The sequence below is a fragment of the Taudactylus pleione genome, unplaced genomic scaffold, assembly GCF_031769625.1.
Source record: "Taudactylus pleione unplaced genomic scaffold, aTauple2 ptg000227l, whole genome shotgun sequence".
In the NCBI taxonomy this organism is placed as follows: Eukaryota; Metazoa; Chordata; class Amphibia; order Anura; family Myobatrachidae; genus Taudactylus; species Taudactylus pleione.
The window spans coordinates 385,072-407,708 of record NW_028284629.1 but is presented as its reverse complement, the minus strand read 5'-3'; the positions used below and the strand labels follow the sequence as shown (position 1 = coordinate 407,708).

Here is a 22,637-nt window from a genome sequence, read left to right as displayed (position 1 = left end):
TCCAAACATCTTGGAGAACTAATCACAGATTTGAAATCCTTCTGTCTCTTCATGTAATCCCAGACAGGCTCTGTGGGGGCCATATCATCACTTCCAGGGCTCCTTGTTCTTCTTTATGCTTTTCTTTAGTTCTTAAAACATTGGCTGTATGTTTGGGATAGTTATTCTGCTGCAAAATAAATTTGGAGGCCAATCAAACGCTTCCCTGATGGTATTGCATGATGGCTAAATACCTGCCTGTATTTCTGAGCATTGAGGACACCATTAATCCTGACCAAATCCCAAACTCCATTTGCTGAAATGCAGCCCCAAACTTCAAGGAACCTCCACCATGCTTCACTGTTGCCTGCAGACACTCATTATTGTACCGCTCTTCAGCCATTCAGCGAACAAACTGCCTTCTGTTACAGGCAAATATTTAAAATTTTTACTCATCAGTCCAGGCACCTGCTGCCATTTTCTGCACCCCATTTCTTATGTTCTCATGCATAGTTGAGTCGCTTGGCCGATAGGTATAGCTTTTTGGCTCCAATTCTTCAATGAAGACCACTTCTGTTCAGATTTCTCCGAACTGGGTGTACCTGGGTCCCACTGGTTTCTGCCAGTTCTGAGCTGATGGCACCGCTGGACATATTCCGATTTCGAAGGGAAGTAAGCATGATGATGCACTAAGTTTCCTTGGCCGACCACTGCGTCTACGTTCCTCAACGTTGACCGTTTCTTTGTTCTTCTTCAAAAGAGCTTGAACAGCACATCTTGAAACCTCAGTCTGCTTTGAAATCTTTGCCTGAGAGAGACCTTGCTGATGCAGTATAACTACCTTGTGTCTTATTGCTGTGCTCAGTCTTGCCATGGTGTATGGCCTGTGACATGAAACTGTCTTCCACAACCTCACCTTTGTAGCAGAGTTTGGCTGTTCCTCACCCAGTTTTAAGCCTCCTACACAGCTGTTTCTGTTTCAGTTAATGACTGTGTTTCACCCTACATACAAAAATGATGATCACTATCACCTGTTTGGTATGATTGGTTAGTCATACCCTGACTATAATCCTACAAAATCGCTGACTTTGTGCGAGTGTACATAGAAGAATTGCTGTTTTGAAGGCAAAGGATGGTCACACTAAATATCGATTTGACTTTGATTTCACTTCTGTTCATTCACTTTGCATTTGGTTAATTAATAATAAAAATTATTAACACTTCAATTTTTTTTAAATATTCTTACTTTGCAGCATTTTGTTTCACACCTGCCTAACAATTTTGCACAGTGCTGTAAATCTATATATATATATGTACATATAGAAATGAATGCATTCATCCTTCTTGTCTTCCACCTGTAAGGTGCTCACTCAAGGGGTTCACAGGATACCTGCAGCCATTGATACAAATCCAGGAAAAGAGGGCACACTTGTCAAACAACAATATTAGAAAACATGATTCCTTTTTAATGCTTTCAAAGACAAAACATCTTCATCACCACCCAGTGAAGGATAAGTTTAACTCCTGGCACATGTTGGAATAATGCCAGTCAGATGGCAGCAATGCAGACAAAAAACATCCTCCAACAGTATGACATGGTGTCAATACCAAACATGAGCGCACCAGCAAATAAATTAGTGAACAATTAATCATATTGATTTAATCAATCTTAAGATACTCATAAAGTCTGTTGACCTCGGTCCCCTTAGTACACAGAAATAAAAAATGACAAAATAAAGTGCATTAATAAACAGAAAAACATTTCTGTGTACTTCTTACAGAAGCCTTCACCTTTAAACTAGTGGGAATATAAATGTCATAGGTTTTGTGCATATAAGGTCCACCAGTGCCTTAATACATCCAAAAATAAAGTGCACTATGCTCATGCGGAAATTCCACAGCAAATATAAAGTGCACTATGCTTGTTTTTCTGTTTATTAATGCACTTTTTATCTTGTTGTTTTTTATTTCTGTGGATTGACATATACAAATATTCCCTATTTGGAGTCCTTTTGGAAAAGAACGGAATTCGTGTTTAAGTCACGTTTTGGATGTGATTTGGAACTTGTACACTAGATGGCGCTACTGTTTCACACTAACGGAAATAACCTGCCGAGGACTTATTGAACAATGGTTCTTCTTTGGAGACATTGGGAGCTGTCACTCAAAAATGAGGAGTGTATTACCTTTATGTAATGGACATTTAGAAAGACTTTATTGAACTGACATTATTTATTCTAGCGCTGTTCAAGACACAGTGAGAGGCATTCAAGCTTTTAAAAAAGTTGTTTCACTCTGAATTACCGGCTGAAGGTATAAATCCAGCCGGTAATTCAGAGTGAAACAACCTTTTTAAAAGATACTACCATGTTTTTGAATAACTTAAATGACTTAACATACTTACCCCCTAATTACTTTATGGTCATGGTGGATGTAATCAGCCTCTATACCAATATTCCCCACAATAGGGGCATTGAGGCAGTGAAATGGCTCATTACTAACAACAGTAATTATTGTGGTCCTGACATAGATTTCTTTATGGATTTGTTACATCTAGTTTTGATGAGAAATTTCTTCAGTTTTAATGGAGAATTCTTCATTCAGCTTCAAGGATGTGCGATGGGGTCCTGTGTGGCCCCCGCATACGCGGGTGCTTTTATGTTCTCTCTGGAAAAAGATCTATTTTTCCAAGACCCTGTAAATGCAGCTAAGATCATTTTCTACAAACGTTATATAGACGACGTGTTCCTCCTTTGGATTGGGACTGAATTGGAGTTCAGAGAGATGATGACAGGAATAAATCAAAATGATCATAATATCAAATTCACTTTTGAGATTAGTAATGAATACGTCCATTTTTTGGATGTAGCGGTGACTCAGAAGGAAGGTAAAATCTGCACCTCTATTTACAACAAACCTACGGACTGTAATACATTGCTTGCTGCGTCTAGTCACCACCCAGCTGCCCTGAAACGAGGACTTCCATTCTCGCAGTTTGTGAGAGTTAGGCGCATTTGTGATGATAAAGAGGAGGAGAAAAAGCAAATGGACTTGATGTATAGCCGTTTTTTACAAAGGGGATACTCTACTATGGTCCTCACGTCAGCTAGGATGAAAGCTATGAATATACCGAGATCTCAATTACTGCAGAAAACAGTGGGTCAATCTGATAAGAACTCAATTTTGTTTGCTAATCAATTCTCTACTGCAAGTATGGAAATCGTTAGGACAGCTAAAAGATTCTGGCCCCTGATCAATCAGGAGGATGATTTACCCTTGCTTAAAAATGCATCATTAGTTCCTTGTTACAAGAGGGCTAAGAATATTAAGGATTGGGTTGTCAGGACTGACATCACTGAGTGGGACTCTAAGGTGAAAAAACAAAGCAATTTTTTATAAAAAAAACAGGGAATTATCGATGTCTTAACTGTACCACTTGCAGCTTTTTGGAGACTGGGGATTCATTCCCTCACCCCTTGACAGGGAAGAAAATACGGATACATCATGTTCTTACCTGCACAAGTAAATTTGTGATATACTTTATTCGTTGTCCCTGCGGTTTTCTTTACATTGGAAAGACAATACGTCAATTTAAAGAGAGGATGGCGTTGCACAGGAGTGCAATCCGTTTGGCTATTGCTGGCAAGGCGTCTGATCAACCTGTGGCTAAGCATTTCAGAGATGCTAAACATAATCTGAGTTCGCTTAGATATAAAATGATAGACCATATCCCTGAACATCACCGTGGTGGAGATAGATATAAATTATTATTGCAAAGGGAAGCTCGTTGGATCCACAAATTGGAGACAATGAGCCCTAAAGGATTAAATGAGCAATGCTTACTTAGCTGCTTTATTTAAATTGGGTATATGAACCTGCTTTAATACCTTATTATTATTCGGATTACTTAGTTTATTGTTTCCCTATGATGACCCGCAGATCTGTTATTTTTATAGCATGCCTTATGTAACTGTTATTTGCAATGTGATAGCGATTTATATGCTTTTTATAGGTGCATTTGCAGGTTTCTGCTGACATGATTCAACTGTCTTTTCTGCATTTAGAGATGTGATTGTGATAGACTGACTGCTCAGATCGCTTTACTTTGTTCTGGTATGCGATAGCCTCCACGCTCTCTTTATTCTCTTTATTTTCATTGTTGATTTTTGTCACTTAGCAACAGGACCCCCGCTGATGACGTCAGCCCCGCCGCGACTGGTCTCTGGACGGCGTGGACGGGCGTCAGTACGCGAGGTCCGTTCAGCACTTCACATTTGGGTGTCTGGTGGAGGGTATATAGGTAAGTGTCTATGTTTTTTGTACTTTATGTCCTGATGAAAATTCTGATTGTGGAATTGAAACGTTGACAAAGACTTGCGGAGTTTCCGTGTCATTTTTCCAGTTAACCACTTGAGTGCCGCCTGCCATCGTTACCTTTAACACATATATATATATATATATATATATATATATATATATATATGAAACCAAGAAACAGCTGGCACTCCCAAGTCCATTAAAAAAAATGCCCAGGTGCCCTCCGTGTGTACAACGATACACCATGTAAGAATCCAAGCAGGATAATAATAAACAAAAAACTGCAGACACGCAGTTGCTTTCCAACGTTTCAATGCCCATACAGCATTTTCATCAGGGAAATAATGTTTTATATATATATATATATATATATATATAACCATATTTGATGTTTTGCATTCCAGTGACTGGATTAATAAATACGGCTTGCAATTACATGAAGAAAGATATGCTTTCAGTCCACTTTTAAACATCATGTATTGAAAATCTGCAAAAACATAACAATGAATTAAAAATATTGAATTACAATGTAAAATACAAAATAAAAGCCATATAAAATATTGAACATATAACCTTAAAAAACAGAAAGAGGGTAAATGACATACTTGCTTAGGTTTTAAAGATATTGTTTAGGCAAAACACATTTTAATACTGTATGACGAAAAGGGATTGGATCACAGGTACATATGCAAATGTTACTGCACAATAAGATTTTTAAAACCAAGTGTTGGCAATTCAGTTTTCTTTTTCCATTCTCATTTCTTTAGTGTGATAATGTTGCTTATGGGAGCTACTATTCATTTGGATCTTGAATGCGATATTATTTTGCGGCATGGGAAGCAACTACCGGTATGATTACATACAAAGAGATTGGTGCAGAGTTGGGGACAATCGTGCCCCAAAAACAAAAGCGCAATATGCGTTCATTAAAAAAGCTGCAATTGTGACCTTTTGCTAAGCGGCATCTATCTCATGATGTGTGCTGGTTGGCAGCAGTGGATAGACACACATCATATACATATGTACAACTTGCTCCCATGTTTCTAACCATTTATTTTATTGCAACAAACACAATATCTGGCATCAATCAAACTATTAAACCTAGTCTAATGTGGTACAAACAATTCCATGCCTAGTGTGTGAAAAAATGGTTTTGCTTAAACACACACATAAAAGTATACTATATACCCAAGCAACGACGACATCAGCAATCAGTGCCGGCAGAGTATTCTCAGCCAACAAACCACATGTGGCTCTGGGTACTGTCATCATCTCCATCTGCTATTTCAACTTTCTCTGCACCACCCTCAAATAAACCTTTCTCAGGTGTACATATGCCTGCGGCCCATTCTGCATGCATACTGTACATGTTTGCACGAACATGCCCTTACTGTACTTAGCCTATGTTAAAATGCACTGTCCGGCCGATGTAGGCGCAAGGAAGTGTAAATATCAGAACAGTGCAAATCTGCATGAGGCCATATGTCTGTGCATACACAGAGCAATCGTGCAATTCACCGTATGAATACTGGCATAGTCCTCACTCTCAGTACCAGATTAAGGTCCACATGGGCCTGGAGCTGAAATTTATGAAGGGCCTATTGTGTGCCACCACAGGAGGAGTGTCCAGCTCAGCAGGGGGGGGGGGGGGGGGTGACCAGTGATGTGGGGGTGTTGTCTGCACAGGGGGTGTGGTCTGTGCCATTGGGTGTGGCTAGCAACATAGAAGGCATAGTTACCCGCCTACCTTCAACCACCTCAAAAAGGTCAAAATTGGCTGGAGATACATGCACTGTCAATGGTCGTTCCTGGTGAGCAGGTGCAATGTTCAATGGTGTGGCTGAATGATCCGGCGATAGTGCTTCTTTGTGCGCACATCTGCAGATTCACGCCATAGTCGGTGCCCATCTCAATAGGATGCCCATCAGCTGCAGTATTAGCAGAAACACCCAGTAGCTGCTACTCTAAATGCGTTCACCTCTAAATCACTCCCAGTTTGTTTCTATTAGTTGTGGATGGGAAGGAACCAGGGCACTGCAAACCAATAACGGTAGTGCTGGTCAATCTAAGTGTGTGTATTTAATCTTACGTGCTCTGCACTCGCCTAATTGCACTCCAAACTGTAAATTCAGGGAATGTGGTGAGCGCACAGCATGCATGATTTTTTATATAAATGGTATGGTCACAATGTTGTGGCACCGCAGATAGCTGAGACCCATGATTCAAAACCTATTGTGTGAATGTGTATGTTCATCAGCCTTCACGGAACTCAGGCTGCTCAGCTCACACACACTGAGTGCCAGTCAGTGTGGGTGCTTGTTTGCACAATGCTGCTTCAGTGCGGTGGTGCGGACCAGTAAAGGGGTGGTTCCTATGTGACATCATGCACCAAGAAGACGCCAAGACACTGTGTGTAAGCGATGCAGGGAGGGCTAGAGAAATCTTCCACTGCACCTCCAAGATATAAGTGTAATTGAAACAATTGTCAGTTTGATCCCCTGTGGCGGTGAAGGGGGGGGGGGGGGTCGTGGCCCGCTGTTGAGTGGGGGCGGGGCCTCGGGTGGCCATTGTCAGGCTGCTGTAACAGGAAAATAAAATTCCTGTCTACAGCAGTACAGCAAATGCAATGGGTCTATTCTGATGGGCGGCCTTGAGCTGCAGCTCCACCCGCTCCATTGTTAATCCAGCCCTGTCTCACTCTGCACCAACCTCGATATGTAGAAATGTGAAGGCACATACCCTACTTGTGGCAAAATGATAGCCATGTTTGTATAGACCTGCCATCTCACACAGGCCTCTTCTTAATACGCAGTGTCCAATGCTATCTAATGTTGGGCGTCTGAGCGGTCGCCAGGTCGCCAGTACATGCCCACTGATGCTCTCGCAATATATACCCAGTGTGTTCCCAGTTTAAGTAATGGGAGGCAAATGGGATAGTGATATTTTGGTTACAGCCGGTGGCATAACTGCAGCAATATCAGACTATACTATGGGGAAAACATCTACCTTGTCTGGCAGCATTTTGTCTGATAATAATGCAGCAACTAGATTAGTAGCTACTGAAGAGATGATAAATAGGTAGTTCACACTGTGTGAGATGATGAGTAGTAACCAGTGTGTTATACCGCAGGTACTGGTAATAGATGGTGCACGCTTCTCCGGTGTACTCTAGTGATACAGTCCAGGCAGGGAAGACTGAGGCCTCTCCATCATGTTGCTCATATCATTTATATTTAGACCTTTGGCTACATGGCTAAGCTTGTGCTCCCTATAATGAACAGCAGCCTATGTTAGCTATAGAGAAACACAACTAGTGTGGCGCTATAGCCATTCATGTGTTTCCAGCAGTGAGCAGCACCAGTGGTTCTCAGGTTGAGTACTTTGGTGGGCATGTTATTGTCCTAGCATGAAGCTGCATATGATGGCATGGGACTATAAATGACTGGCATGCTGCAAGACTGATATACTAGCGATAGTCTGTTATGCTGAATGGGGTTGTACCTGGTGAGTATTGGTACTGGGTAACTGTGGTGCCATCATGCTGCTGTGTTTAGCATGGATCAATAGGATTGTCCATAGTAGAATATTGTGGATGTGGGGTAGAATCTGCTATGGAACGGACAATTTATGATGTATAGGAGGAATTGTTTACCATTGGAAGCCAAGTATTTGTTTTCTCTCTAACACACACAGCCATAAATGGCTGCATTATATTTGTTCTAATTAAAAGTGGTATGTGCTAAGGTTTATGCATACACTGCACAGGAAACCAAATTCAAGATGGCAGGTCTGTTTTCTTGTCAACTAAAGTGATAATAATAATAGCATTTATTTTCTTTTTGTGATTTTGGTGTTTACTTGAGTTGGCTGAATGGTTCATACATGAACAATAACTAAAAATATCCAAATATCAGTCTGTGAACATTTCTGTATTTTATCACTGTATAATTATACTATAAGATGGGCTGCACCTGAGTTTAGGAGATCAAGGGACAGTACTTTTATTAAAATATTTTTTTTGTGCCTTGATTAAAATTCTTATTTTAAAATAATCCACTACAGACAGAGATGGGCAAATTATTAGTATACTTATAGTACATCGAATACATGGAATTTATTTTCATTCATACAACACTTTAGTGCAAAATATTATATAATTGTGTCTTTTTTTATCCTTTATGATCTCACAGCAGATATTTTATGCCTAAAAAGATGTAGAGACATTCTGGAAAATGTACTTACATGGTAATGGACAACACTAAGTAGAAATTTGCCCATCCCTTTTAGTCACAACTAGTGTTTCAAATATTGTATTTCTTTTGTAAATAAAGTCAATTCAAGAACAACAAGAAAAAGAAAAAAAGTAACAACCTTGACATCGTCATGTATCCATCATTTCCCTGGATGGAGACTGCTCGTGGTTGACTCCCTGTGTATTGTGAATTGTCTGGTTATGTGAAATGGAATTTTGTTGCAGTTCTAAAGCAATAGTGTTTTGTGGGAATTCCTTAACTTGTTTCTTGTATTCAAAGAAAGTGCAGACCTTAGTGGCTATTGCGATGATGTTCTTGCCGATGAAGATGGTGGAGACTCTACTGTCCTGAAATAAAACCATGTTCACAACTCGGATAAAAATTGTGACAATGTTGATAGTGACAAGACTTAGAACGGGGTAGAGCATCATCTTCTGTGGAGCAATATGTTCTCCTTGCATGCTGATTTCACTCAGAGAGACACAAGGTAGAATCAGAAGTAGGATGTAGCAATAGAAAAACATAAGACCCTCTGCCCATATGGGAAGTCCAGTCTTGTATGGCTCCCATAAATTAGCTTGAATATCCAAAATATCCAGTAAATCGAGAGCAACCCAAAACAACCGCCCTCTCAAATCTTCTTTTTTCCTGAATGTCCTTACATATTCCATGCTGTCTAGTGACACCAGGACCAAATATAATCCTGGAACGGAGATTGATAAAAGCAACGTCAATGCCTTTCTAGCTACGGTATCCACATTTTTTTTATCGGCTTTGTAATTTTGAAATATAAAATATAATTTAATTTCTAAAACGAATATGTATAGAAACCACAGAATCATTGCATATCCTCTTTTGGCAGTTTTGACTTCTGCTCCAACCCAGACAGCGACATAGCGCAGGACGATTAAAAAGCAGATGTCCCCAACCAACACTATAATGCACACTCCAATTTTCCTGGGGCCCTGGTTTTGCTCCACGAGGTAGGCGTCCATAAAGGCCATGCTGGTCATAATAACTATTGTAGTAAGACACACATGACGCTTGTCTGGAGGTGGAAGAACCATTTTTGGCCACTTTATAACAGGCTTTCATGAAGAATGCACAACTGCTATGCATTAAATACACGTCATTCCCTTATGGCTAAAAAACGATTGATGTATTTATTTCTGTGGTAAAACTCAGGTGGAGTCCAACATTTCAGTGAGTTTTATGGTTTCGGTTCCATTTACATATGGTAACTTTGTTCAGTTTTGCGTATGTGAATTTGCTGGAGCCCCGAAAGCTGGTACAACAGCACAGTATCAAAACAAGATGGATCGTTTTTAAACAATCCACAATCCTTGAGGAAGTGTAAAGAACCATATGAAATAAATAATACGATCTTGATTGGACTTTTTCAAGTCATTAAAGGCTTAGAAGTAACATGATAATTATCAGCAGGTTAAAATAAATTATGTTCTACTTGTACTTCAGAACTTGATACAAGACTTCAGTTCATATTTTCACATTTTCAGATTCTTGCTATTGCTCTCACTGAAAAACACGACAAATATAACATAATTAGGTGTATAACATAAATGAAGTATCTATGTAGAAGGCAGAGCATGAGTATGGCTTCAAATTGAATAACAATATAAAATAATAATATAATGCTTAGGCAAGGAATTCAATTCAAAGCAACGTGCTGATGCCCGACACATATCGATCATATATGTACCACTGACATTGCATGTGACTTCTGATGCCGGTGTACACGATATGCCATTAGTAAGTACCAAAATTAACTAAGTAGGTTGCTGCCCTATTTTTTTTTATTAAGTTCATATTTGTCAACTACCTGCGTAGCATTGTACAGTGGGGAGCAGAGTCATGAAATTTGTGGCGCCATGCCCCAATTACCACCATCTCCTCCAGTGTGTCCCAGATGGGACATTTAGAAAGTAGGAAAGTATCTACTAATGAACTTTCTTATAGGGTACTTCTTGCATTTACTCTGTACCACAGGGTCAGGCAGACTGAGTTCCTTTATCCAGCCCATTTGGTTCTAGAGTGCATTAGTCTCTCAATAAAGCTTAGGGCCTGTGACTCCCACACCATTCACCTTTCTCCTGTCCGGCCACTATACCCATTGGTCTTTGTTGAAAATGTTTTATTCAGGGCCGTTACTAGGGTTGTGCGACATGTGCCATGGCACAGGGCACCGCAGGTAAGGTGGCACTGCATGGGCCTGTCAATTTTCGGTTTATAATCATTATAGTAGTTTCCTTTTTGTTTATCCCCGGCATCTCTTGACCACCCCTATCTCCTCCCTGGCCACCTCCCCAAGCACCGTCAGTCTCATCTTCTTTTATTTAAGACACACATTTCACAATACTGTCATACCCTGGACATAAACCAATCACCTCTCACATGGCAGTCAGACACCTTACACATGGAGCTATCTGCCCCACATTTTCTGATGGCTATTCCCTGTCAAATATTGTACTTAAATATTTGTGGCCAATTTTGTGGTAATTACACAACAGGAGAACTAGCAAAACTATAACTACAGAAAACAAAAATTTAGAGCTGAAAAGGAAATTTTATTTGACCAGAAAAAAAATCCAAAAGTGAAAACAAGAAACCCTAATATTGCAGATGTTTTCCCTGCAAACAGGCTACTGTATATGCGCACGGCATCTATTCACAATTCACCAGCTGCTCTGCAGAGCAGCGGTGTTCAAGTGCTCCCACAAATTCTCTCCAATCTGAGGGACACTGCAGCCCACCCCAAAAAGTAGAAACTCTGCTGCAAACCAGGAAACCCCCCCAAAAGTGTAGACACTTGTTCTCAGGCACGAGTCTGCGAGTCCTCAGTGAGTTCCACCCACAAACTCCTCCATGTCCTGTAATCCAGCTCAGCAAACCACCACACGGATGAGAACAATAAAGTGGCAATACCTTCAAACATATATTATTTTAACCATATTTACATAATCTAATATACGAGGTATGTCTATTAAATAACGAAACTGATTCAATTTCAAATTGACATATTGATCAACTTTTAAACTTAGCATTTTTTCGGCACTACAGAAAACATAACCAAATTAAATGGCGACTCACAATCAACTGAACGTCATAGAGTGTTGCTGCTTGTCATGCAGGTCCAGACAAGTTCAAGGTTACTACGTGTGCAGTTAGAACCGGTTCTGACTGCTTTGTTTACTAGGTTGGAATCACAGTCTCGTTATTTTATAGACATACCTCGTAGCAATAATAGTACATATGTGTTATTAGCATATTCAGAAAAACATACATTGGTATATAGGGCATTAGTGGGGGTGACATTAGCAACGGGATGTAGATAACATACCTACACTCAGCATCCCGGATGATGAAATTCCGGTGCCAGAATGCCACTAACCGGCCAGAAGACCAGTGCTGGAATACCAACAGTAGTGGATATCCCAACAGTCGGGATGCCGATGGTAAGTATAGCGGGGCTTGTTAGGTTTTAGCCACTGGTGGGGGGAGGGTTAGGTACCCCGAGGGGTGGGTTAGGGTTAGGCATCCCTGGGGGGTTAGATTTAGGCACCAAGGGGGAGGGTTAGGTTTAGGGTGGGGTAGGGGAGGGTTAGGATACAGAAAAGGAGGGTTAGGGGGAGAAGGGGGGATGGTTAACATACTTACCGCACCCTTGTCGGGATCCTGAACATCAGGATGCTGCTGTCGGTATATTGACAGCTGGCATCCCAAGTGCTGGGATTTTATACCGATTCCTTAACAACACACCAATGCAGTCGCTCACTCTTCCGTGCTGTAACGTGTGTCTCTGCCACTGGGGCTCATACTGTAGTAGTGTGCTTTAGTTTATATTTCACATCGGAAGGTTAGTTTGGAAAGAGAGGGGAGGGATGGAGAAAAGACTAATGTGTGTGTAGCAAACAAATGTGCACTTGTAAGGTACACACATGTCGATATAAAGTTCTTTGTATGATCGATGAATGATATATCTCGAGTGCACTGGCGGGTGTGTACACCCGATATGTCCCTGCAGCACAGCCAATGCCGATATATCTGAAATATATTGGTGCATCTGCATGTTGTGTGTGTTCGGGTGACCCGCCAACCTCCCATACAGTTGCTGCAGGAACCGCCGACACTGACATCTCAACTGGGCGGGCAAATTTAAATGCACCAGTTGTGACGTCAGCCAGACATATCGAGCGGCCAATTGGTAAGTGTGTATTGGCTTAGCAATCAGCCGCTCTAACAGCGTATCGGTCTGCTGACCAATCCGTCATCTCAGTGTGTATCCAGCATAACGAATGTGGGTTTATTTATTGAAACTGCTAATGAGCTGGACACACTGTACACTACTTGTCACCAGTCAGAACTAAATAATAAGATGTTGGTTGCAAAGAGAGGCATGAACAACAAGCCACATCACTGGATTTATATTCACTCTAAACTGATACATGTACCCTTGGATCTAGTGAAAACAAGCATATTTATGCGTTTATGCAACCTTTGCACATTTCCATTAACAGCCCTCTGTGAACACCCTGTTATGCCCCTCTAGCTGCAAGTGAGCTGTGACTGAGTTGGGCGTGACTCTGCATCTTCCATACCTGCGTACATCCAGCTCCTGAACATGAGCAGTGTAAAAAACACAAAATGTCTGCAAAACCGACTTGTGTTCAGGTCTGCATCAGCCCCAGAGTGACATACTGTTCCAATGTAGCAGCAATGGGATTTGTGTAGATAAAACTTTACTGTACTATATTAATTATTATTAAACTTTATTTGAAAGGCACCACATGAGGTCCACAGCGCACACTGAAGGGATATAAAAAGACATTCATACAATAAGACAGCACACAGTAGTACACTACAGTAAGACAACTAACAAATAACACTACAACTCTCAGCACAGCTATGGAGGCAGGGGGAGCAAGGGAATATTTAAGCGCATGTTGAAACATACCTACTAGAGTGGGTGAAACAAATAGGTTTAAAGTCGCTGTAGGTGGTGTGAAAACAGTGGAGTGGAGTACAAGGACAGAGAGATAAGGAGGTGGTGCAGAGTAGGGCTAGTATGCAAGAAACATTGGTTGTTGGAACACAAGGGAGAAGGGCCCTGCTCAAAGGAGCTTACAATCTAAAGGAAAAGGGGGACAGATAGATAACACAAGGAGTGAGCCAATGAGAGGGGAGCTGGTGCAAGGAAGCTAGAGATGGAGAGTTCGAGGAGGAAGGGGAGTGAGGTAGGGTCGAGGTGGAGGAGGGATATGCTTTCCTGAACAGGTCGGTTTTCAGCGCTGAGTTGAAACTATGCAGGCTGGGAGATAGCCTGAGAGAATAAGGGAGATTGTTCCAGTGGTGGGGGGCAGCATGGGAGATATCTTGGATTTGGGAGTGAGATGTGGTAACCAGTGTGGAGGAAAGGTCACTGTCATTGGGCGACCGGAATTGGCGGGAGGGAGTATATAAGGAGATGAGGTTTGAGATGTAGAGAGCAGTGGAGTTGGAGAGGGCCTTATATGTGAGGGTGAGGAGTTCGAAGAGGGTTCTCTAGGGAAGGGGAACCAGTGCAGGACTTGGCAGAGAGGGGAGGCAGATGTGGAGTGGCATGAGAGAAAGATGAATACAGCTGCAGAGAGATGGGAGTGAGTGAGGCCAGTGAGAAGGTTGCAGTAGTCAACATAAGAAATGTATGGATAATAGTTTTGGTGGCATCCTGAGAAAGGAAGTGTCTGATGCGAGCAATGTTGCAAAGCTGGAAGTGACAGGATTGGGCAAGGGATTGAATGTGGGCGAAGCAGAGGAAGGAGTCAAGAATGTCCCCCAGGCAATGGAGTTGGGGAACTGAGGAGATAGTTCTGTCATCTCCACTGTAGAAGGTAAAAATCAGTCAACACTAGGACGTCTGAAGGTAATATAAGTTGGTCTCCTTTCCGATTCCTATCCTGTGTTCTTAACCTGTAGCATGTCCTTTATCAAACAGCTTCACTGAGTGTATGAGTTCATGTTTGTGCTTTGACAGAGATGGGTTGGACTGTCCATGGAGATCTGAACAGGGGGTACAGTGTCAGACACTATATGGTTTTTATTTTTGTAACAATATTTGTGTAGTAAATAAAGGGTTACAGCAGAGATCAGTGGCATGTGAAAAAGCAATCTATGACCCAGCGGCATATTAAGAGAGGAAAGACCCATGTTCCTTCCCCGTCCGGGGCCCCCTTCTCTCTCCTCGGCGGCCGGCAGCAGACTGACGCTTCTGAGCTCCGACCGCAGCATGCACAAAATGCGGTGCCCATTTTCCGGTGTTTTGTGCAGGGTTGAGACACCCAGCACGGGACCTCGGAGAGGTAAGTATTAGATAATATGGGTGCAGGGTGTGCTTTGCGGGCACCGTACACCCTGCACCCATTATAGAGACGCCCCTGCTATGACGTACTGTACATTCACTAACTGGATTTTCACTCTTGCGGAACATGAGGTGAGATGTGTTTATGACTCCTTGCTGTGCTCTGTATCTCCTGTTTAAGCTTCCTCAGGATACATATATTGGAGATATCTGCTGCACTTCCCCTTTTATATTGGAGATATCTGCTGCACTTCCCCTTTTATATTGGAGATATCTGCTGCACTTCCCCTTTTCCGATTGCGAAAACAGCCCCTATAGGTTACTATAGGGGCTGCTAAACTGTGAAATTTATCAGCTTAGCCCAAGTAGAGAACACAGGACCTCATTCAGACCCGGTCGCAAGCGCTGAGCGCTCGCAACCGCATCAATGTTTTGGTCCTGCACACGTGCAGCGACCTCACAGCGCGTGCGCAACCCTGGAGTGAGAAAGAAACTCTCTCGCTCCAGAGCTCACTACAAAAGGGCCGCTGTCGATGTTGATCGACAGCTCGACCCGTTTTGTAGGTGGGGCGGGGGGGTGGTTTCTCAAATGGAGGCGTTCCTTAAGGAACACCTACCGTTTTGTGGGCGGCCGCACTGACATCAGCAGTGATGTCAGTGGGGAGTTTCCTGCTCGATCAGAGCAGGAAGCTCCCTGGGGCTTGCAATTGCCGAGACCCAACCTTAGGGTCTCGTCGCAAGCCCCGATGGTCTTGATCATCGCGACCATCACCCTGGTTGGTCGCTATGCTGTGGGTGGTAACCCACAGCTTAGCTAGTGACCAGGAGGCCGCACTAAAAAATAGAAGCGGCCGCCCTCATTCAGAACGAGCGCTCGCTTCTTGCGAGCGTCTCTGAATGAGGGCCACAGTTTTTAAATGGCATAAACCAGGGGTAGTCAACTCTGGTCCTTGAGAGCTATAAAACAGTGCATGTTTTCCAGGCCTCCTCAGAGAATCACAAGTGAAACAATTAGCTCCACCTGTGATTTTCAAATGTTTTAGTGAGTAATTAATACACCTGTGCACCAGCTAGGTGGTCTGGAAAACGTGAACTGTTAGTAGCTCTCGAGGACCAAGGTTGGCTACCCCTGGTGTAAATCACTGCAGCCTATGGGCTACATTACGCACAGTTTCCAAGGTACTGTCGCACACGTGCAGCCTGATGACCGTGCATGCACAGTAACATGGCCAGGGCACCTACCCGGAAGTATAGTGATCGCTTTAGCGTTCATTTTACTTCTTACACATTGCTGGGATGTGCTCCTATCAGAGCCCTTGCCCCTGCATGTGAATATTGTTAGATGCTGGTAATACTCAATTTCTTACTGCCGCAATTTGTGGCAATAAGAAATTATAATTATTTGGACCAAGTCCCTATAATTAGTAAATATTCCACAAAGAGTTGGATTTTTAAAAACGTTATGTCAATCAGAATCTAGAAGGCACTGAATACTGTGTTTAGTGGCGTTTATTCAGGCAGAGGTCATGTAGAAGTAACCGTAAAATTACTCATTTTTAATAGTGAGATTAGAGAGAAAGTCCGAGGTCAATAATTATGAGTGAGTAGCATCGGACTGGCCAATGAAATCCTCTCTATTTGGGCCCTTCTTCCCACACATTCCCTCTTTAATGACAAGCAGAGAGGATATACAGAGCGGTACAGGAGAGGCAGCTCTTTAACTCAACTCTACCGAGTTCATTAAAGAGGCAGCTCTGCTGGGATGCTGTTATCAGGGCCGTTTGTATGGGTGGGTGAGCCATGCAATTGCATGGGGTGCTCCGGCTGACACTTAACTTCATTGCACTGGCGCCGTCCGTGGCTGGCGCAATAAAGGGCTATCAGCCTAGGCCAGGGGTGCCCTGGAGAGGGGGACCCCTTTATTGGGGGGGGTCCCCAACTCCCCAGGGATCCCTGGCCTGGGCTGACTTAGCGGTCAGGACTGATGCTGCGGCTGGGGGGCCCGGTGAAAGGGCTCACCTGGCTGTGGTTTCAGCCCCCCCGCTAGAAAGGGTCGAGTGCTTTTTTTAATTATAGGGGGACCCCTACATAATTTTTTCCCTATAATTAAAACCAGGACTGGCCCTGCAGCTATGTGCTGGTACCTAATTTACGGTGGAACCCTACTCGTTTTGTTCCCCATAATTTTAGGTACCAGGACAGCCTGGCAAGTCCGGGGCTGGTTAGCCTTTTGGGGGGGACCTCATGTCATTTTTTTTTTAAATTAGCCCTTAGAATACACTTGCCATTCAGAAACATACACAAATCACACTGATTTGTGTATGTTGGATGGCAACTCACAGCTCTGGAGGTGGTGCATTTAAAACTTCAATTGAGTCCCCGATTTGAGTGTAAAATTCCTGATGGTGACATCATTTCTATTGTTCAAAACGGCTGAATTTGCGGCATTGAAAACCGCCCGATTTTAAGCTGAAAAAATGAATAAATCACCCGACTTTAATGATAGTAAATTCCTGATTTGCAAAAAAGTTATATTATCACCTAAAAATGGAAATCGGGACCAACACGAATGTTGATAAACTTACCCTCCAGACACTGTTGCTGTTATTCTGATTTCACACAATAATTGTTAATCCTTATTCATACGGTAAATCCAAACAGATCTCTACCAGCTCAATGGCTGTGAAGTCACTCCTGTGGGACAATTTACAGTTCTCCTTTCTCTTTAGGACTGGATAGTTAGTTGTACACTCCAATCAAGGAATCATGTATGAGACATTAATCACACAAATATAGATCTCAGCAGGTTCTGCTGCTGTAATAGCCACCTTTGTATGATAATGCACAGTCCTCCTGCTCCCCTGTGGTACTCTGTAATACCCCTTTTACACCAGAGCGAAAACTCGGGTTACTGCAGGGTTAATCCGGGTAGCTCCTTGGTGTAAAAGGGGAAAGGGTTGGATTGCCAGGTCGAGTGACCCGGCAATCCAACCCAGGTAACTAGCAGGGTTTAAAACGGGAATAACCCGTGAAACCCTGCAGTGTAAACGGCACGATCCGGGTGCCGATTGGCTGGCTTAGTGGCGCCTGGAAATGACGTCATCTCCAAGCGTCTACTTCAACGTCAGAAAAGCCGGGTCTATGCAGATGGTGTGAACGGCGCCGGCTAAATTCCGGTTCTGATCCGAATTGGAACCCTGTTCCAACCTTCGGGTCAGACCCTGAATTTTGGTGTAAAAGTGGTATAATACACTTATCAGTCAAGGAATCACATGCAGATTGTTATCCATACAGGTATCAGCAGACTTTGTGGCTATGCACCCTACTATTTAAAAGGGCAATTATCAGTCCTTTCCTTCCCCTGCTAATGGGTAGCTGTTGTTCACACCATTCAGGGGATTACATATACTGTACACATGTAGTGGGTGAGGATAGTCCCATATGGTAGCCCACTCTGTGGTTGTGACCCACTTCTATGGGATAATTTCTCAGTCCTCCTGACACCCTTGGGTATTTAGTTATGCAGACCAGCTGTGAGGTTCTGAATTTGTTGTGGACCCAGGGTGGTGATAGAAGCAGACACAGAAGCAGACTTAAATGAAAAAGTGGGGTTTTTAATAAGTGATTGAGAAGACATGGGAATGGCAAATGAAAAAGTCCAGGTATAGCACTAAAGTGCACTTGATAACTGTAGTGAGGGTTAATGAACAAATGTCCAGATAGTGACAGGCAGGAACAGTCCAGTATAAGTAAGGTGAGCTAAAACAGAATGCAGGCTTGATGAGCTGTAACTGAATGCAGGTTTGGTGAGCTGTAACTGATGCAGGCAGAGGTAGTGAAGTCCAGCTGGGAGTGAAATGAAGCAAGGTGCAGGGAAACAGCAGGTTCAGGTACTCAGGCAGGTAAGAAGGTATATGGAGGGTGCAGGGTAAGTCCAGGAGGTTGGAGCAGGCAAGGTTCAGGCTAGGAGTGTATACAAGTAGGCAGATAAGGCACAGGTACTCTCTCTCAGCCGCAGCTGAGAAAACACGTTGCACTGGCAAAGGAAGGAAGGCTCTGGACCTTCCTAAATACTTAGTGCAGCGCTGTGACTGGCTGGAATGAGCACATGACCTACCAGGATTGGACAGCTGGGATCACATGGCCGCAGGCAAGACGGCAGCGCCCATGCCAATGGAATGGAAACCCCACCAGACCTCACCAGGCCTAGTGACAATGTGCTCGCACAGGACCACATGCAGCCAATGCCCCTCGCCAAACACCAGCACCACTTCCAGAGACCCCCTGCCACAACGACCTCACAGGTAATACCCGTCAGGTACCATGCCGAGAAACCCTGGCCGTGACAGTACCCCTCCCCTTATGGGTGGTCTCAGGACACTCACCAGGATTCCCCGGATGGGAGAACCTCTTGATGAGTGCAGGAGCATGGACATCTCAGGCATCGGTCCAACAACGTTCCTCTTGGCAGTAGCCCCTCCAGTCTAGTAGGTACTGCAAATGTCCTCTGCAGAGACGGGAATCCAAGACCTGGGAGACCTCAAACTCTATGCCCCTCTCAGTCTGGACACGGGGAGAAGCAGGCAGGACTCTGTGGAACTTGTTTGGCACCAGAGATTTCAACAGGGAGATATGAAAGGAATTGGGGATTTTCAGATAAGGGGGTAGCTGAAGATGATAAGCCACTGGGTTAATGACCTCTATGATGGAGAAGGGCCCAATGAACCGTGGAGCAGATTTCATGGATGGCACTCGAAGTCGTAGGTTCCGGGTGGACAACCAGACCTGGTCTTAAAACTCGCATATGTGGTACTTTCCTACACCTCTTATCAGCTTGAAATTTGTAACGGGCGGATGCCTTCTCCAGGTCAGAACGAACTTGAGACCAGATTGAAGCAAATCTCCATACAGTGTCTTCTACAGCTGGGACGTCAAAGACGGGCAGACTCTGAAATTCAGGGATCCATGGATGTAGGCCGAAGACCACTTGGAATGGTGTTTGGTTCGTGTAAGAGTGGTAGGAGGCGTTATGCACAAATTCAGCCCATGGCAGCAATACAGACCAATTGTCTTGGGAAGATGTCATAAAAATCCTCAGGAAGGTCTCCAGATCTTGACTAACCCTCTCAGTGGAACCGTTGCTTTGTGGGTGATAAGCCGTAGAAAAATTTAGCTTTACTTGCAATACAGAACATAAGGCTCTCCAAAATTTTGCTGTGAACTGAACACCACGGTCAGAGACTATTTCAGCAGGAAGACCAAGGAGATGAAAAATATGTTGAATGAACAAGTGAGCCAAGTCAGGAGCAGAAGGCAATTTCTTTAGTGGTATGTAATGAACCATTTTAGAGAATCGGTCTACTACAACCCAGATGGTAGTGAACCCTTGAGAATTTGGCAGATCTGTGATGAAGTCCATTGAGAGATGCGTCCATGGACGCGATGGAATAGGCAGTGGCAATAACTCACCAGCCGGTGCCTGACGTGAAGATTTATGCTGGGCACACGAAGAACATGAAAAAATAAATTCCAACACGTCTGCTTTCATGGATGGCCACCATGAGCCTCTCTTTAAAAACTCCAAGGTCTTCCGAGTACCTGAGTGACATGCAAAGCGAGAGGAATGAGCCCAGGTGAGGAGCTGCTTCCTTAACTCTGGGGCCACAAAGGACTTCCCTGTAGGAGGCTGTGAATGTGCGGTGGCAAAAACTCTTGACTCCAAAACAGGGGCATCTTGTTGATTCTCTGACTTGTCATCGCAGAGGAAAGATCTGGACAGGGCAACTGCCTTTTGATTAAGGGCTCCAGACTGGAAGGTCAGGGTGAACTAGAACCAAGCAAAAAATATTGCCCATCAGGCCAAACGAGGACTCAAGCACTGAAGATTCTTGAGGAAGAGAAGATTTCTATGGTCCGTGAAGACAATGAAGGGAAACTTGGCCCCTTCCAGCAGGTATCTCCATTCTTTTAATGCTAATTTTACTGCTAGAAGTTCTTGTTCACCAATGGAGTAATTTCTCTCGGCAGGAGAAAACTTCTTAGAGAAGAACCTGCAGGGATGAACTCGATTATCATCATAATGCTGGGAGAGAACTGCACACACGGCCTCTGATGACGCATCCACCTCCACTAGAAACGGCCTATCCAGATCTGGTTGTCGTAAGACTGGAGCTGAAATAAACGCCGGTTTTAAAAGTTGGAAGGCAGTCTCTGCCTCAGGTGACCATTGGGCAGGGTTAGCGTCTTTTCGGGTCAATGCAGTAATGGGAGCCAACAATGATGAAAATCCTTTAATAAAACGTCTGTAGAAGTTGGCGAACCCAAGCAATCTCTGGATGGCTTTCAAAGTTTGAGGACGGGACCAGTCCAAAATCGCCTGCACCCTCTTGGGGTCCATTTCTAGGCTGGAGCCAGAGATGATGTAACCAAGGAATGGTACACTGGGAACCCCAAAGACACATTTCTCTAGTTTTCAATAAAGGTGGTTCTTACCTCAGACGGGACAATACTTCCTTCACATGTTCATGATGTTTTGTTACAGATGACGAAAAAAATCAATATATCGTCCAGGTAAACTACAACCGAGACGTACAACAGGTCCCGGAAAATCTCATTAACAAAGCCCTGAAACACGGCAGGGGCATTGCACAACCCAAAGGGCATCACAAGGTATTCAAAGTGTCCATCTCTAGTATTAAAGGCTGTCTTCCATTCATCGCCAGCACGAATGCAGATGAGATTATAAACCCCTCTCAGATCCAGTTTAGAGAATATGATGGACCCTTTAACTCTGTCAAACAATTCTGTGATCAGGGGAAGAGGGTACCGATTCTTAATCGTTATATCATTGAGGCCCCGGTAATCTATACAAGGTCTTAGGCCTCCGTCTTTCTTGCCAACAAAAAAGAAGCCAACTCCAGCGGGAGAGGTGGAAGGTCGAATAAACCCCTTTGCTAGGTTGTCCTGGATGTATTCTGACATGGCTTGAGTCTCAGGCACGGATAGAGGATAGGTGCGACCATGGGGTGGCATCTTGTCAGGCAGCAACTCGATAGGACAGTCCCATTCTCTGTGGGGAGGTAAAATGTTCACCTGTTGCTCAGAAAAAACATCAGAGAACATCTGGTACTCCACGGGTATAGCTGGAGATGGTAACAAAGCTGTCTATCTCACAGGTCGTATTTTGGGAAGACAGGATTTCTGACAGTCAGTTTCCCATGAAAGAATCTGCATTGAACACCAGTCTATCCTGGGATTATGTTGGCATAACCAGGGTAGTCCTAAAATGATGTCTTGAGAAGCCTCTGGTATCACTAAGAACTTTAAAGACTTGGAGTGGAGTGCCCCAACACGAACTAATACTGGTTGAGTCTCCTTGGTGACCACTCCTTTAGCTAGAGGACGTCCATCTATGGAAGTCAGGGAGATAGCGTGCTTGAGAGATGAACAAGGAATCTGTAGTTTATCAACTAGGCTGGAAGTCATGAAGTTTCCGGCTGCTCCAGAATCTAATAGAGCAGAGACGAAGACAGGGTTGGGCTTGAGATCCAAAGCTAAGGAAATCTTGAAATCTTTAGTATTTGGGGATGGGCACATAACACCTAACTTGATGTCCCCAAGGTCAGTTAGGAACGGGCGTTTCCCGACTTGCGGGAGCAGGAGGCCACCAGGTGACCCGAATCTCCGCAATACAGACAGAGGTTCTTTAGCATTCTTCTCTGACGTTCCTCTTT

At 43.6% G+C, this 22,637-nt stretch overlaps 1 protein-coding gene across 1 annotated transcript in view; it reads right to left on the bottom strand.

Annotated features, from left to right (window-relative positions):
• Positions 1 to 8,358: 8,358 nt before the first annotated feature.
• Positions 8,359 to 22,637, bottom strand: part of LOC148517064 (transmembrane protein 121) — a 226,388-nt gene continuing 212,109 nt past the window's right edge. Inside the window, exon 5 of the mRNA XM_088479169.1 lies at positions 8,359 to 10,085. Coding sequence (XP_088335295.1) covers positions 8,678 to 9,616 — 939 coding nt within the window. The 5' untranslated portion in view covers positions 9,617 to 10,085 and the 3' untranslated portion in view covers positions 8,359 to 8,677. The remainder of the gene's footprint in view (positions 10,086 to 22,637) is intronic.